This window comes from Podarcis muralis, chromosome 5, assembly GCF_964188315.1.
Source record: "Podarcis muralis chromosome 5, rPodMur119.hap1.1, whole genome shotgun sequence".
NCBI classification, from domain to species: Eukaryota; Metazoa; Chordata; class Lepidosauria; order Squamata; family Lacertidae; genus Podarcis; species Podarcis muralis.
In genome coordinates this window covers 87893510-87908211 of record NC_135659.1, presented here as the reverse complement: position 1 = coordinate 87908211, position 14702 = coordinate 87893510, and the positions used below count along the sequence as shown (strand labels likewise).

The following is a 14702-nucleotide window of genomic DNA, read 5'->3' as shown; positions in this document are numbered from 1 at the left end:
TTCTTTTGTTGCTGCGGAAAGCTTTCTAGTCTTAGTTATAATATAGTCTTCCCATTGCGATTTCTCCTCCACTTACAGCGCAGTTCCTCAGTGAAATGAACTCAAGAAACGAGTCCGAAGCAGATATTGTTATTCACCTATAGAGCTGCTTCCAAGCACAATGGAGTGTCAAATCTACACTACAGCAGCGTTTAATAAAGGAAGGCGCAGAGAAAGACAGAGAGCAGGGACTGTCAGGCATCTAAAGGAAAGCAGAAATGTACGGTGAAGACAGATGTAACTTTTCAAGAGTGTTGGAGGTAGTTTGTTAGCCATGTAGTTGCTCTCCAAACATCTGCATATTTTTCTGTCTGCTGGAGAGCTCTGGAAAAACAACAACCACCCTGATCCTACAGGTTTCTTCTACTATGTTTCAGCTTAAACTGGAAAAGAGCTGGCTGTGGCAGGCACCTATTGGCTAGCACCTGAGAAATCAACTTCCGCATCATTCTTGAAGCGTGAATTTAAAATATGCCTTAACTTTTTTGGGGGGCGGGGTGTAAGGTGAAGGATGAATATATATCTGTCAGGGGTGCCTCAGGTCCCAGCTCACAAAGGACCAACGCCAGTGTCTCTTTATATACAAAAGTCTTTATTGAAGTTCCTTGTTGGTTTTACATCCGTGGCGCGCATCCCTACGTCTGTAACTCTAGACCGTCGAAGCTCCGTCTGACTCTTCCCCTCCCCTACACCAGTTTAACACCCGAGCTTTGCTCCACCTCTTCCTCTGCTCTTTTCTCCTCTGGGTCCTCCTGCCCCCTGGGGTTCCACCCCTCCTGGACTCTTCGGAGGCGGATTCCTCTGACTCCTCCCCCTGTCTCCGGTGGGCTTTGGGACCTGGCTCCCAATCCGGATTTTCTGCTGACCCGCGCGCCTGCACATTTGAACTTGGCGCGCGCGCCCAGCCGGCCACTTTCCTCCTAACGGCTACACTGCTCCTGTCACTGCTTCCTCCTTCGGAGGGGCTGGCTGGAACTGACCTCCGCTCCGCCCCTCCACTCTCCGATGGAGGCGTGGTCAGTTCTGACTCTCTCTCTCTCCCTGCTGGAGTGGACGCCGGTTCTGATCTGTGGGCTTCTTCCCCCCCGCTACGCTCTGGCAGGGAAGCTGGCCCTGATCTCCAGCTGCCGCTTGGGGACTCACCGCTGGCCCCCCTTCCCCTGACCCTGGGCGCCTCTTTCTGGGAATCTTCTGATTCGCTGGAGAGACTCATGGAATCTCTCGGGTCACTGTCATACCCTCCTAAGCTCCCCTCAGATTCCTCCCCTTCGCTCTCCAACTCCTCTTTCCCCTTTGGCTCTGCCCCTGAGCCCCTGACAATATCTAATTATTTGGCAGCACACTTTAATGCATGAAGAGCGGAGCATGATTGGTTTGTACACTGCCTTAAAATGTTGAGCAATTTTGACATTCAGCAGTCAGTCAGTCAGTCTGTCTGTCTATCTATCATCTATCTATCTATCTATCTATCTATCTATCTATCTATCTATCTATCATCTCTCTCTCTCTCTCTCTCAGACTATGCTAGGCCCATGATTAAGTTAGGTCTATTACCTTTAATAGGTCTACTCTAAGTAAAACTTAATTATATACTACTCAATGTTTCTGTTCTTAGTAACTAAACAAGGTTTTGCTAAGGTTAGTATTCCTGAAATACCAACGCTGGAAAACTGGATTTCTAAAACTGGGGCTCTTCTGATAATGGAAAAACATTCTCACTACTTAAAAGTCGCAAGACCTCTGGCTGGGCGAGAGGATGCTTGTGTCAATATACAATTCTCTTTTATGTCTTATGTTTCTAGCAACCTAGATGAATATAAACTGGAGCACTACCATTCTTTCAGCATTTTATTAATGTAGTTTCGGCACTATAGTGGCTGTTCTTCATTAGATCTGATAAAGAACAACAGGAATAATCTCAGTGCTTGAGAACAGTTTTATTTATTTCTTATGAGTTTTCCTTTCTTTGCATTGCTCCCCTTTGCCAATGTTGTCTTTGTTGTGCATTGCTCTGCAAAATTTATTTGCAGTATAACAGGCTTCTAGAGAGTGTTACAAAATATAGTGTGCAAAAATGCAAAAATGTCTTCCGCACTAGCTGTTTACACTGGAATTGTTCTCTTTCATACACTAATGTTTTTTTCCTCTTATCTTTTTTTCAGATTTCTTTTATGGTGATTTCCTCCCACTAGTAAATGGTGATTGAAACCATAATTGTAGTGCCAGTCTGTTCAGTCTTGTCCGGTGAAGAACCACTGAGGTTTTTCAGGGCTGCTGTGCCTTTAATTAGATGTTTCCTTCTTCAGCTTCTGCCTTTGATTGCTCCCTCCTCAGTTTGGTGCAGCATTACTGGTGATGAGTCGTCCCTTACTTGAACTTTAATTCCCACAGATGACCATGGCTCCAGTGGGGTGGGAAAGAAAAAGAAATCCAGGCTGTGATGATCAGTCAAAGGCAGAAGTCTTAAGGAGGAAGCTTCTAATTAAATTTGCAGGAGACTTTTGCTGAGCAAGATATACTTCTGCATCAAGATTTGAGAATGGTGTTGGCCATGGGGGATGTGTATTGGTGGATAATATAAAAATTTACAGTACGATCCTATACAGGTCTTCTCAGAAGTAAGTTGCATTGTGTTCAGTGGTCTTACACCCAAGTACTGATGTTCTGATTTTGTTAGCTGACTCGTATAGAAAAGTGGGATACATTTAAATGATCAAACCTCTGATCCTTAACACACTATCATAAAACCCAAATAAATAAATAAATAAATAAATAAATAGGACTTAAGGGAATTTTAGGAGCTGGATGATAACAGTAATTAAAGCCCTAATGATATAGATCAAGGTTTGTTTACCGATTGCATTTCTAGGAGTGCAGCTTCCACAGTCATTATTTGACTTTCATATCATCTTTATTCTACATTGCTCCCTCCCACCTGCATTGAAGCAACAAATATGTATCCAAACTCCATATGGTCCCAAGCGAATTAGTCCACGTGTAAATTCAGAAATTGTGTTTGTGCATATTTTAACACCACAGACATTCTCATCAAGTGATGGGGTAGCATATTGATTTTTTAATTCCTTCTCCAAATTTGGAGGGCATTTAACAACAATTGCCCGTTGTCATTATAAACTGAGTGGACTTCTCCAGATAGCCCCTTTGACTTTTATGGAACGACTCCAAACTTGTGCCACCTGGAAGCTGGGGGAAGAGCACTAGGTTCATTGGTTAAAAGTTTTTTCGTGAGCTTTTATCTTGTACCTGCAAATAGGTGTAGCTTGAAAAATGGCAAGGGAACGAGAGACTATAGCTATCTATTCGACTGCTAGGATAAAAATTGGCCTCCTGATGGTCAGTCTCAACAAATAACCAACAAGGGGAACTCTACCCAGTTTTGAGAGAAATTTCAGCAGCATTTATTGTTACTGCTTCTTTATCATTCTTTCCCACAGTGAGTTACAGTTTTATTTAGAACATAAAACAATACCAACAAGTGAAAACATGTTTGGGTTTGATAGTCCAAAACATTCATTGCATTTGGTTCTCCTGACCATGAAGGGCATGTCTGTACTACAAATGTCTAGCAGTTTAATTATCATGGCTTCCTTCAAAGGCTCCTGGGAACTGTCATTTAGTGAGGACCATAGCTGTCAACTTACAGATTTGAAAACAAGGGACCAGCAGCCTCGGAAATAAGGGATTGGCAGCCAAAATAAGGGATTTTCCAAGCACAGGTATGTTCAACTTCTGAGCCCCTCCGAGCCAAAGGCAGAAAGCCCAGCCAGCAGCCAAACAAAGCCTCAAGTGGTGGTTCCCACAGCGCAGCAACCTGGCAAAGGGGATGCAGCAAGGGAAACCACTGTCACCTCTCCGCTGGGAAGCGCTGAGCAAAGGTGAGTCCCCAGGCAACACAGCCAATTTGATCGGCACAAGGCATGCAAGCTCCACCCCCCAGTCGTTCTTAGACTCCTTATTGGGTGAGCAACGCAGCCAAGCAACACAGTTGGAGCCTCCCTCTTCCCTGGCCGACAGGGAGGGAGGGAGAGGAGCTGTTTCCTTTGGAACCCGGGAAATTTAAGGGACATCATCAATAATGATCATCAATAAAGCAGTGGGACACAGCGCAGGGATAAGGGACTTTCCCGCCAAATAAGGGACGGTTGACAGCTATGGTGAGGACTGCTGACACCATTCCTTTTTGCACTTTCCCCAGAGCAAATGGTAGCAGGAAGAGTAAACTTCTGTTAAGCTAGTTCAGCCTTCCTCAATCTTGGGCTCTTCCAACACTGTTGGACTACAACTCTTATCATCCCTGACCGTTGGCCACACTGGATAGGCATAATGGTGCTGTAGTCCAGAACATCTGGAGAGGACCAAGTTGGAGGTGGCTGAGCTAGATGACATCATTAGGAAGGGACAGTTTTGTTTGAAGTTGGCTGTAGGAAAGAATTGGAACAAGCCAGCTCTCCAAATAATAAACAAACACAGCGTACCCTTAACACTGCGAATGGCCCTCAACTGGTGTCTCTAGCACTGCCTTTGAACTGGATGGTGTACTTGATGAAAACAGTTGAGGCCGGGTCCTGACAAAAGCTGAAGTAATGACTCTTGGCAGGTCCAATGAGCATAGCTGAAGGGCATCCTATCACTTTCTGGCTTCAGCCTCCCAGGTCCGCAGCTTAGGATGACGGCTGCCTCCTCTACCGCACCTGGAGTTCCACAATGCCTCGGCGGCCAGGAGTACATTTTACCAATTACATCAAGTGAGGAAGCTTTGACAATGCCTGTCTGATCTGGATCTAGCAGCTGTCATCACCCATGCCTCCGTAAACCTTGATGAAAGATTATTGCCATGTGCCGTGTGTGGAGGTGCCCATTAAATGTATTTGGGAGCTTCAGCTATTGAAGACCATGTCAGCTTGCCTGTGGGGCTATTGCAACCGTGTGTTGCGGCAGAGGTCCAATTCTGCTTGGACTGCTGGTGTAGACAAGGCACCACATGCCTGCTCTCACACCTGTCTCTGCAGCCATGATATGAGCTTCCTGGCAGGTAGGTCACAGCTGATTACCAGGTAGGGTGGTGGAGAGAGAGAGAGATGTAGCAGTGAGGAGGTCAGTGTGGTGCAGATGCACTGGTGGAGTCATTCCGGTGCTCCTGCTGGTGCATTTGCACCATGCTGGCCTTCTTTCTACCTCTGCCTGTCCCACCTGGTGAGCAATCTATCTTCCAGGAAATGTCTCTGCCCCAACCATCGAGCTGTTTCTGAGCTGTGTAGAACAGCCAGGAGATTGTTGTCAAAGATCGAGTGACAAACTTTTCGTTTCAGTGTGCCTTTCATTCCCTGCCCTTGTTGCTTTTGAACTTTTAATTTGTAGAAGTTAAAATTAATAAACATATATAAACACCGCACTACAACGGGGGTCTTTGCTCAAAGTTTTAAATATGATCCTCAGACAAACAAGCAAACAAACAAACAAACAAGCACACGGGAGAGTGTCTCAGTGCATGTCCCATAGGTATACATCAGATTTACTTACACTCTTGTGACCTTGGCAACCGCGTGGCATTTTAAAGCGCTGGTGACATTTATGTACCCAGTTGGATTCCAATAAGGAGGTTAATTTCCATAGATTAAATGCCAGGTTTCATACAGTGTGGAGTGATTTAATACCCTGATGTTGCCTGTTTGCAATTCGCTAGCCAGTCCTTTTTATGACTAATTTGTAATTGCATCTGAAGGTTGTTTTTTTTTAACACACACACACACACACACACACACACACACACACACACCACAAGAAGGTCATGTTAGAAGCTCTGGTTAGTGATGAAATATATTTGAAAGAGAATTGCTGCCAAATCTGGCTGGCGGGGGCAGGGGAGTCACTCAAAAGAAAATCTCTCCCCCCAAAACAGAGAGAGAGAAGAAGAAAAACCGGAAAGGCTTACTTTTATTAATTTTTGATTCAGGAAATCCCCCAGAGGTTTAGGTTATGTGCAGCACAATCCTAAGCATATTTACTCAGAAGCAAGTCCAACTGAAGGCCAAAGTACATTTTCTTACTGAGATGCTGGCATGAGGGCTTGATCTAAATCAGGACTCTGGCAAGGGGATGGTAGTGGGGCTTTAGCTCTTTGTCTGCCAGATCCACTGCGGTCCTGCTTTGGAACAAGTCTCTTGTATCTGCAACTGGGAGCCTTTTCTGCCATGCAAGTTGCAGGTCTGCCCCCGCAATCTAGATCAGGACTGCAGCAGGACCCCTCCTGTGGTTCCCAGCAACTGGCATTCAGAGCATGACTGCCTCTGGTAAGGTTTGCTCTCCTCAAAAAGGTCCACAATCTGCCACAATTGTGATTAACCCTCCTCCATAAAAGTAAAGGTAAAGGGACCCCTGACCATTAGGTCCAGTCATGGCCGACTCTGGGGTTGTGGTGTTCATCTCGCTTTATTGGCCGAGGGAGCCGGTGTACAGCTTCCGGGTCACGTGGCCAGCATGACTAAGCTGCTTCTGGCAAACCAGAGCAGCGCATGTGTTATGTACTGAGTTGAATAGGGGCCAAACTGCAGCAGTCTGATTGGTCCTAGAACAATAGGATCCAAAAGGCAGCAGTCTGATTGGTCCTAGAACAATAGGATTCAGAATGCAGCAGTCTGATTGGTCCTAGAACAATGCAGCAGTATGATTGGTTGGCAGGAACTACCCAATCATGCTCCAGATAGAAGTGAATCCACAACCTGATTGGCTTACAGTAGAATTCCGGAATTAGCCAATCATGTGCAGCCCATTGTGTAAATAATGTATATAAAGCAGATACTTTGAGGGGACATTCATTCATTCCTCCTCACCACTATGAGCTGAATAAAGAGCATGAAATCACTTTGCGACTCTGAGTATATTTCAGCATGGAAACGCCGTTTACCTTCCCGCTGGAGTGGTACATATTTATCTACTTGCACTTTGACGTGCTTTCAAACTGCTAGGCAGATAGCTACAGGGAGAGGGCCTTTTCATTGATGGTGCCCACTATGCACCGCTTTCCCTAACAATGTACATCTAGCACCTTTAAAAATATATTTTAGGTGCCAGGCAAAATCCATTCTGTTGCCTCTCATTGCTTTTAGCAATGCCTTGGACCCCTTTTGCTGCTTATTTGCTGCTTATTTGCTGCTTATTTGCTGCTTATTTGCTGCTTATTACAGAATCATCTGCTTTTCACCAGCAAGTTTGTATGGTTTTGCCTGTGGCTTGGTGGGGTTTCTTTGGTCGTTGTCCTAACCTCACTGTTTCATTCTCTGCTAAGTGGCTGCAAGGTTGTCAGCACTAAGGAAGGATGCAAATTTTATGCCTAACTAAATAATAGCAAGTGTGCTTACAGTTACAGCTTGTGCTCACAATTGCAGCCCTAAGCAACGAAAATCCTTTGTGGAGTTACTGATTTACCGAGCTAAAGGACTCTATAACAGCATCATACTACCAAAGGATAGATGAGGTTAAAGTTAGTTGGGCAAGATGAATTGCAAAAATTAATCTACTCCAGTGTTAACAATCTGTACTTAGTGTTAACAACTGTTTTGTTGTCCAAATCCGGAACTTTTAGTCCAATGTGCATATGAGGTTCATTTGTCTGTTGGCAGTCTCTTGGATTTCATTGGAGACTCTGCGTTTGATAAGGACTGTGTCTGTGGATCTGGGCCACTGCAATTTCAAATTGCTGATCTTAACATGCGAAAGGCTGGGCTGGATGAATCCCTAGCCGAAATTAACATTGCCGGAAGAAATATCAGCAACCTCAGATATGCAGATGATGTCGGTTTGCAAGCCCCCTCCATAGAGGCTGGCCCCTCTCACTGTCCTCGGAGCTCGCAACATTGAAGGCAGAAAGTGAGGAGGAATCAAAGAACCTTTTAATGAAGGTGAAAGAGGAGAGTGCAAAATATGATTTGAAGCTCAACATCAAAAAAACAAAGATCATGGCCACTGGTCCCATCACCTCCTGGCAAATAGAAGGGGAAGAAATGGAGGCAGTGAGAGATTTTACTTTCTTGGGCTCCATGATCACTGCAGATGGTGACAGCAGCCACGAAATTAAAAGACGCCTGCTCCTTGGGAGAAAAGCAATGACAAACCTAGACAGCATCTTAAAAAGCAGAGACATCACCTTGCCAACAAAGGTCCGTATAGTTAAAGCTATGGTTTTCCCAGTAGTGATGTACGCAAGTGAGAGCTGGACCATAAAGAAGGCTGATCACCGAAGAATTGATGCTTTTGAATTATGGTGCTGGAGGAGACTCTTGAGAGTCCCATGGACTGCAAGAAGATCAAACCTATCCATTCTTAAGGAAATCAGCCCTGAGTGCTCACTGGAAGGACAGATCCTGAAGCTGAGACTCCAATACTTTGGCCACCTCATGAGAAGAGAAGACTCCCTGGAAAAGACCCTGATGTTGGGAAAGATGGAGGGAACAAGGAGAAGGGGATGACAGAGGACGAGATGGTTGGACAGTGTTCTCGAAGCATGAGTTTGACCAAACTGTGGGAGGCAGTGGAAGACAGGAGTGCCTGGCGTGCTCTGGTCCATGGGGTCACGAAGAGTCGGACACGACTAAACGACTAAACAACAACAACAACATGCAACCAGCAAAGCACAAGTTGTGTTAGCAAAATATTGTTGGAATTGTATTGGCTTTGCAAAACCAAAAACGGAATATTGTATATTATTCATTTGTTGCCTCTGTATCCCACCTTTTTCTCCAAGGAGCTCAAGGTTTCTCCCCTCCTCGTTTAATCCACACAACAACCCTGGGAGGTAGGGTAGGCTGAGAGACAGTGACTGGCCCAAGGTCATCCAGTGAGCTTCATGGCTGAGATTTGAAGCCTGGCTCTACCTTGTCAAGAAAGCCTACCCCAAAGCCTAGGTCAATGTTCTTTTGTTGTTAGTCTGAACCCAGGGTCAAACTGACTCTTCAAGGTAGTAAGCTGCCACCACTCCTGCTTCTGTCCACCCAACCTGAACCAAGAAATTCTCAGGATACATATAAATGTATCTAGAAGATCCATAGAAAATAAGTAGCCCCTAGTTAAGAGACAAAATTAAACCGAATAGCAAAATTCTCCTGTCATTGATATTGGAACCAGAAGCCCCCTTGATTTGACTTCTGAATCTATCCCTATGATAGATATATTGTTTAGACATTTAGTCGTGTCTGACTCTTCGTGACCCCATGGACCAGAGCACGCCAGGCACTCCTGTCTTCCACTGCCTCCCGCAGTTTGGTCAAACTCATGCTGGTAGCTTCAAGAACACTGTCCAACCATCTCATCCTCTGTTGTCCCCTTCTCCTTGTGCCCTCCATCTTTCCCAACATCAGGGTCTTTTCCAGGGAGTCTTCTCTTCTCATGAGGTGGCCAAAGTATTGGAGCCTCAGGTTCATGATCTGTCCTTCCAGTGAGCACTCAGGGCTGATTTCCTTCAGAATGGAGAGGTTTGATCTTCTTGCAGTCCATGGGACTCTCAAGAGTCTCCTCCAGCACCATAATGGAGGAGCACCACTATGACCTGTCCATCTTGGGAGGCCCTGCACGGTATAGCTCATAGCTTCTCTGAGTTGTTCAAGCCCCTTTGCCATGACAAGGCAGTGAACCATGAAGGAGATGATAGATATAGAAAATCACAATGTAGGAATTGGGCCTTTAGTGTGGAGGTGCCTAACCTTTGGAGTCTTTTCAGTGGCTATTGTAGATCTTCCTCTTTCAACAAGGTTTTCTAGCCAAGATATTTCCCAGCTTGCATCTGTATTGGTATTGTTTTTAATTGGCAGACCCCCCCCCCCCAAACTATGTTGCATCTGCATGAGTTCAAATTCATGGGTGTGTTAGCATTTCACTCCTCCGTTGCTGGATGTGTGATTGTTACGTCACATGTCAGTGTTTACTTTCTAGGCTTGGAAAGTGTGAGAACGGAAGTCAGTCTTATCCCTCTTCCGTTGCACTGTACATTTGTACTTTTCTTTCTCTCTCTCTTGGAGAATATGTGAGAGGACGCCATGATTGCTTTGCCCTGTATATTGTTGTTGTTGTTTAGTCGTGTAGTCGTGTCCAACTCTTCGTGACCCCATGGACCAGAGCACACCAGGCACTCCTGACTTCCACTGCCTCCAGCAGTTTGGTCAAACTCATGCTGGTAGCTTCGAGAACACTATCCAACCATCTCGTCCTCTGTCGTCCCCTTCTCCTTGTGCCCTCCATCTTTCCCAACATCAGGGCCTTTTCCAGGGAGTCTTCTCTTCTCATGAGGTGGCCAAAGTATTGGAGTCTTAGCTTCAGGATCTGTCCTTCCAGTGAGCACTCAGGGCTGATTTCCTTAAGAATGGAGAGCTTTTATCTTCTTGCAGTCCATGGGACTCTCAAGAGTCTCCTCCAGCACTATAATTCAAAAGCATCAATTCTTTGGCGATCAGCCTTCTTTATGGTCGAGCTCTCACTTCCATACATCACTACTGGGAAAACCATAGTTTTTACTAAACGGACCTTTGTTGGCAAGGTGATGTCTCTGCTGTATATATGGCTGTATATATGGCTTAATAAACACTTGGAATGCACACACTCACGCTCCACGATTGTTTCTGCTATACTCTGCTGACTGAGCATGCACATGTCTTTTGATATGTGTCACAGGTGTGCACCAGGACTGATTTGTGAATGTCCTGGGCTGCGCTTCATCAGGAAGATGCCCGGAGAGGTTTGTCTCAATCTGGGGGCTGCGTGTGCCCCCCAGGCATGTTCCAACAGGGTGTGGCTATGCCATTGACCTGATGTGTCATAGGTTAGTTGTATGATGCTGTCTTACTGCATAAATTGTGTTACTAGCTACACGGTGTTAGCATTGGGAGGCGGAGGGAGGGCCACTTCTAACTCACAAAAATGTTTTCGACCAACTGTAACTTCGGGAACGCGGGTAGCCTTCCAAAGTTGTACCACAAGAATCTTCGCTGTGTCCAATAAATACGGGATCATGTCTGATTGTTAACATATTATTCCCATTTTTTTCAGAAGTAATGTTTAGCTCTGGGGGGAAGGATGTTTTCTGCGAGTGTTTTCATTCTTTGAGGGTTCTTTCCAAAGGCTCTGAATCATTTCTCAGTTATTCGGAAAGAATGTTGAGAAGGTCAGTTTGTTTCTGAGGGGTGCGGAAGAAGAGATTAAAATAAAGCGTTTGCAGGCAGGAAGAGGGAAATGGCTCGCTGCAACTTTTCTAGAAGGCTAAAGTCACCAGCAACTGACCCTGCCACTTCCGCCACCATGCAGGAGATTTTCTGCTGGGCTGATAATGCAATAATAACGGCCACAAAGAACCATGGGATTATTGAGAAGGTGCTGCAGAAACAATTCATAACTTGCTTGGTGAGATGCATGGCTCAGTTTCTGTGTGTGCTAGCTCATGTGAGCAAGCTGATTAGAACAGGGCTAAGTATATCGCGTGGGACGCAGGTGGCGCTGTGGGTTAAACCACAGAGCCTAGGACTTGCTGATCAGAAGGTCAGCGGTTCGAATCCCTGCGACGGGGTGAGCTCCCATTGCTCGGTCCCTGCTCCTGCTAACCTAGCAGTTTGAAAGCACATCAAAGCGCAAGTAGATAAATAGGCGGGAAGGTAAACGGCATTTCCATGTGCTGCTCTGGTTCACCAGAAGCGGCTTAGTCATGCTGGCCACATGACCCGGAAGCTGTACGCCGGCTCCCTCGGCCAATAAAGCAAGATGAGCGCCGCAACCCCAGAGTCGGCCACGACTGGACCTAATGGTCAGGGGTCCCTTTACCTTAAGTATATTGCAGGAGCAATTCAAGTGCACACCACAAATTTAGGGGCTCATCCACTTACCCCTCTGCTTTCCACTGGGAAAACCTGCTGTTTACCACTGAATGGGAGCAAACGTCAATTGGGTTTTCTCTGGATTGCAATGTGTTCCAATTTAGGGCTAAAAAGTGGGTTTCCAGTAGAAAGCAGCAGGGCAAAGGCAAAACTGCTGGGACCCATGCCTAGACAGAACAGGACCAGTGAGGAACCACTCAGACCCATGCTTTCTAGCCACAGGGCAAAGAGGAAGTGTGTGTAGTTTTTGCAGTTAAAGTGGATTAAAGTTCTCTGTTGCTCTAGTGCAACAAATCCACTTAAATGTGTGTGTGTGTGGGGGGTGACTTTCTGCAGTTAGAAAAGTGGAAAGGAAATGCACTGAAAAGCTGGATGAATTAATAATTCCTAGGAAGACACAGAACACTCCACAAGCAATCAGGATGAATGCAGAATGAGTGCTCAGCCTCCCTGCAAGCAAACTGAAGCTAGTGCTCAATAAGGACCTAAAGGTTGAACCACCATGTAATTTTTGTGCAAGGAAATCGGGATGAATTCTGAATAAACAGGATGGCTGAGCCAGGAATTGCTATTTGTTCTCAGAAGAGGACAGTCAATTCTATAAAACACTGTTTTGAGTTCCTAGATGATGTCCTTCTTCTTCTTCTTCTTCTTCTTCTTCTTCTTCTTCTTCTTCTTCTCCTCCTCCTCCTCCTCCTCCTCCTCCTCCTCCTCCTCCTCCTCCTCCTCCTCCTCCTCCTCCATCACAAAGAACCACCTGGGTTACAAAAAAGGCCCAAAGAGCACTTGTCTGTTGTATACTGCTGATTTTAATAAAACACCCCTAAGCCATACATAACCTCATCGTTAACCTTCACTTAAAAGTACTGCTGAAATGGTAGACAAACACATTCTTAATACGTATGTTCTCCTACTGAGTGGGAACCTCTGAAAAGCTGGTGGAAATAAAAGTGAGGGAAGCTGATGGAGCTGGACAAAGTCAGTCGGTTGGTTCATTTGGCCACTGCACGTCCTTGTAAAAGGCACCTTTGGTGCTTATGATCTTAGAGTAACGTTCAAGTCCCAGACCTGGAACCGTGGATCTCCAGCCTATGAAGCCTTGTGTCGTCTGAGGGACAGGAGGAGATGGGTGTATCTGAAATGGAGGTAGCATGCAATTTATTTAGTTGGCCATATACGTATATATATCTGTCTGTCCCACCTTTCTTTTTTTATATAAATATTTTTATTAGATTTTAAAGAGTATAAACAAATAACAAAATACAGTGGTACCTCGAGTTACAAACGCCTCAGGTTACAAATGCTTCAGGTTACAAACTCCGCTAACCTGGAAGAGTTACCTCGAATTGAGAACTTTGCCCCAGGATGAGAACGGAAATCGTGTGCTGGCGGTGCAGTGGCAGCAAGAGGCCCCATTAGCGAAAGCACGCCTCTAGTTAAGAACAGCTTCAGTTAAGAACAGACCTCCGGAACGAATTAAGTTCGTAACTAGAGGTACCACTGTAAATTAAGAATCCATATAAAGAGATTATTCTGATTCTCGAGACTTCCCCCCCCCCCCATCCCCTCCATGGGTCCTAGTGACAATGTTTACAACTACGTATCTGTTATGTACTGAAGTTCTCACCCTGGGCCAGCAGGGGGATACTGTAGATAGTTTTCACTCAGGTCCACATATGCAAATAAGGAATTGAAAGTGACCTTCAGTGATTGGATAGTTACAGAAAGTTGTTACTGTTGCTTTGTAGTTGAGCTCTATATAAGCAGGTTGGCTGGACCCTTCAGCCCAGTTCTGTTCTGGGCCTGTGAATAAACAAGAGCTGTTTGAAGAATCGCTGTGTCGTCTGATATGTTCACCCACAACTTAACAGTATCAGTTCGTTATCCAAATGTTTTTATCCATCTAAACTGCCCATAGTTTTTGTTATTTTCCAAGTGTGCAGTCAAAATCCTGCTAATGTTTTCATCTGTTTACAATGGTCTCCTAAATAAATTATAAATTTATCCCATTCTTTTTTTTTAAAGTTCTTGACCTCTTGGTTTCTGAGCTTCCCAGTTAAATTTGCCATTTCCGCATAGTCCATCAACTTGGTTTTCCATTCTTCCCTGGTCGGAATTGTTTCTTCCTTCCATCTCTTTGAGTATATAGCCCAGCTTTCTGCACTACAAACCAAACTCAAGGCAGGTTCTGAGTGATGATAGGAAGCTTTGCAAAATTCAAAATAACCCTGACACTAGGAGAAATTTGATGCCGCACATAGGGCAATCATTTCATCAGCGTAAGCATTTCCACTTGTCAGATGGAACGATTCCCCCCTCACCTCCCCCTGCGTGCTATTCTGGGTGTCTTCCTGATCCCCCCCCAAAAAAACCCCCAACTGAGGGTGAGTGAGGCTGCACGAGGAGCGGGGGAAAACCCTCTTGGGCTAGTGTAAGCTCTTGTGGGACCTGTTAGCTGAATCCAGCCCTATAAAACAAAACAAACAATGGTAAAACTGATACATCGGTTTCTTAACTGCCTTTTCCATATGGTCCCAAGGGCAGGTTATGTACATAGATGCAACAGCCTGGCGGGGGAAAAAAGTATCATCCCACAACAAAGAAGGCCTGCCATAATTAAATGGTCTGAAGAGCGTTCTTAAAAGCAAAGAAGGAGGCCGGATCAATATCTCTTGGGAGATGGTTCCAGAGTTTAGACACCGCAATGGGAAAGGCTCTCTGTACCGGTATACACACAACGTTATATTCTATATCCACTGCACACTGAGGCTTTTGCTACCTGGCCTGTAA

General features: G+C 45.3%; 1 protein-coding gene across 2 annotated transcripts in view; it reads right to left on the bottom strand.

Moving 5' to 3' along the window:
- Positions 1 to 14702, bottom strand: part of CIMIP1 (ciliary microtubule inner protein 1) — an 81969-nt gene that overhangs the window by 44265 nt on the left and 23002 nt on the right. Inside the window, exon 4 of one of the 2 annotated variants that reach the window (XM_077929312.1) lies at positions 12669 to 13047. The exons of the other annotated variant lie outside the window; for it this stretch is intronic. Within the exon in view, the coding sequence (XP_077785438.1) occupies positions 12892 to 13047 (156 nt within the window). The 3' untranslated portion in view covers positions 12669 to 12891. Of the gene's footprint in view, positions 1 to 12668; positions 13048 to 14702 lie in introns of those variants that run through there. 2 annotated transcript variants of the gene reach the window in all.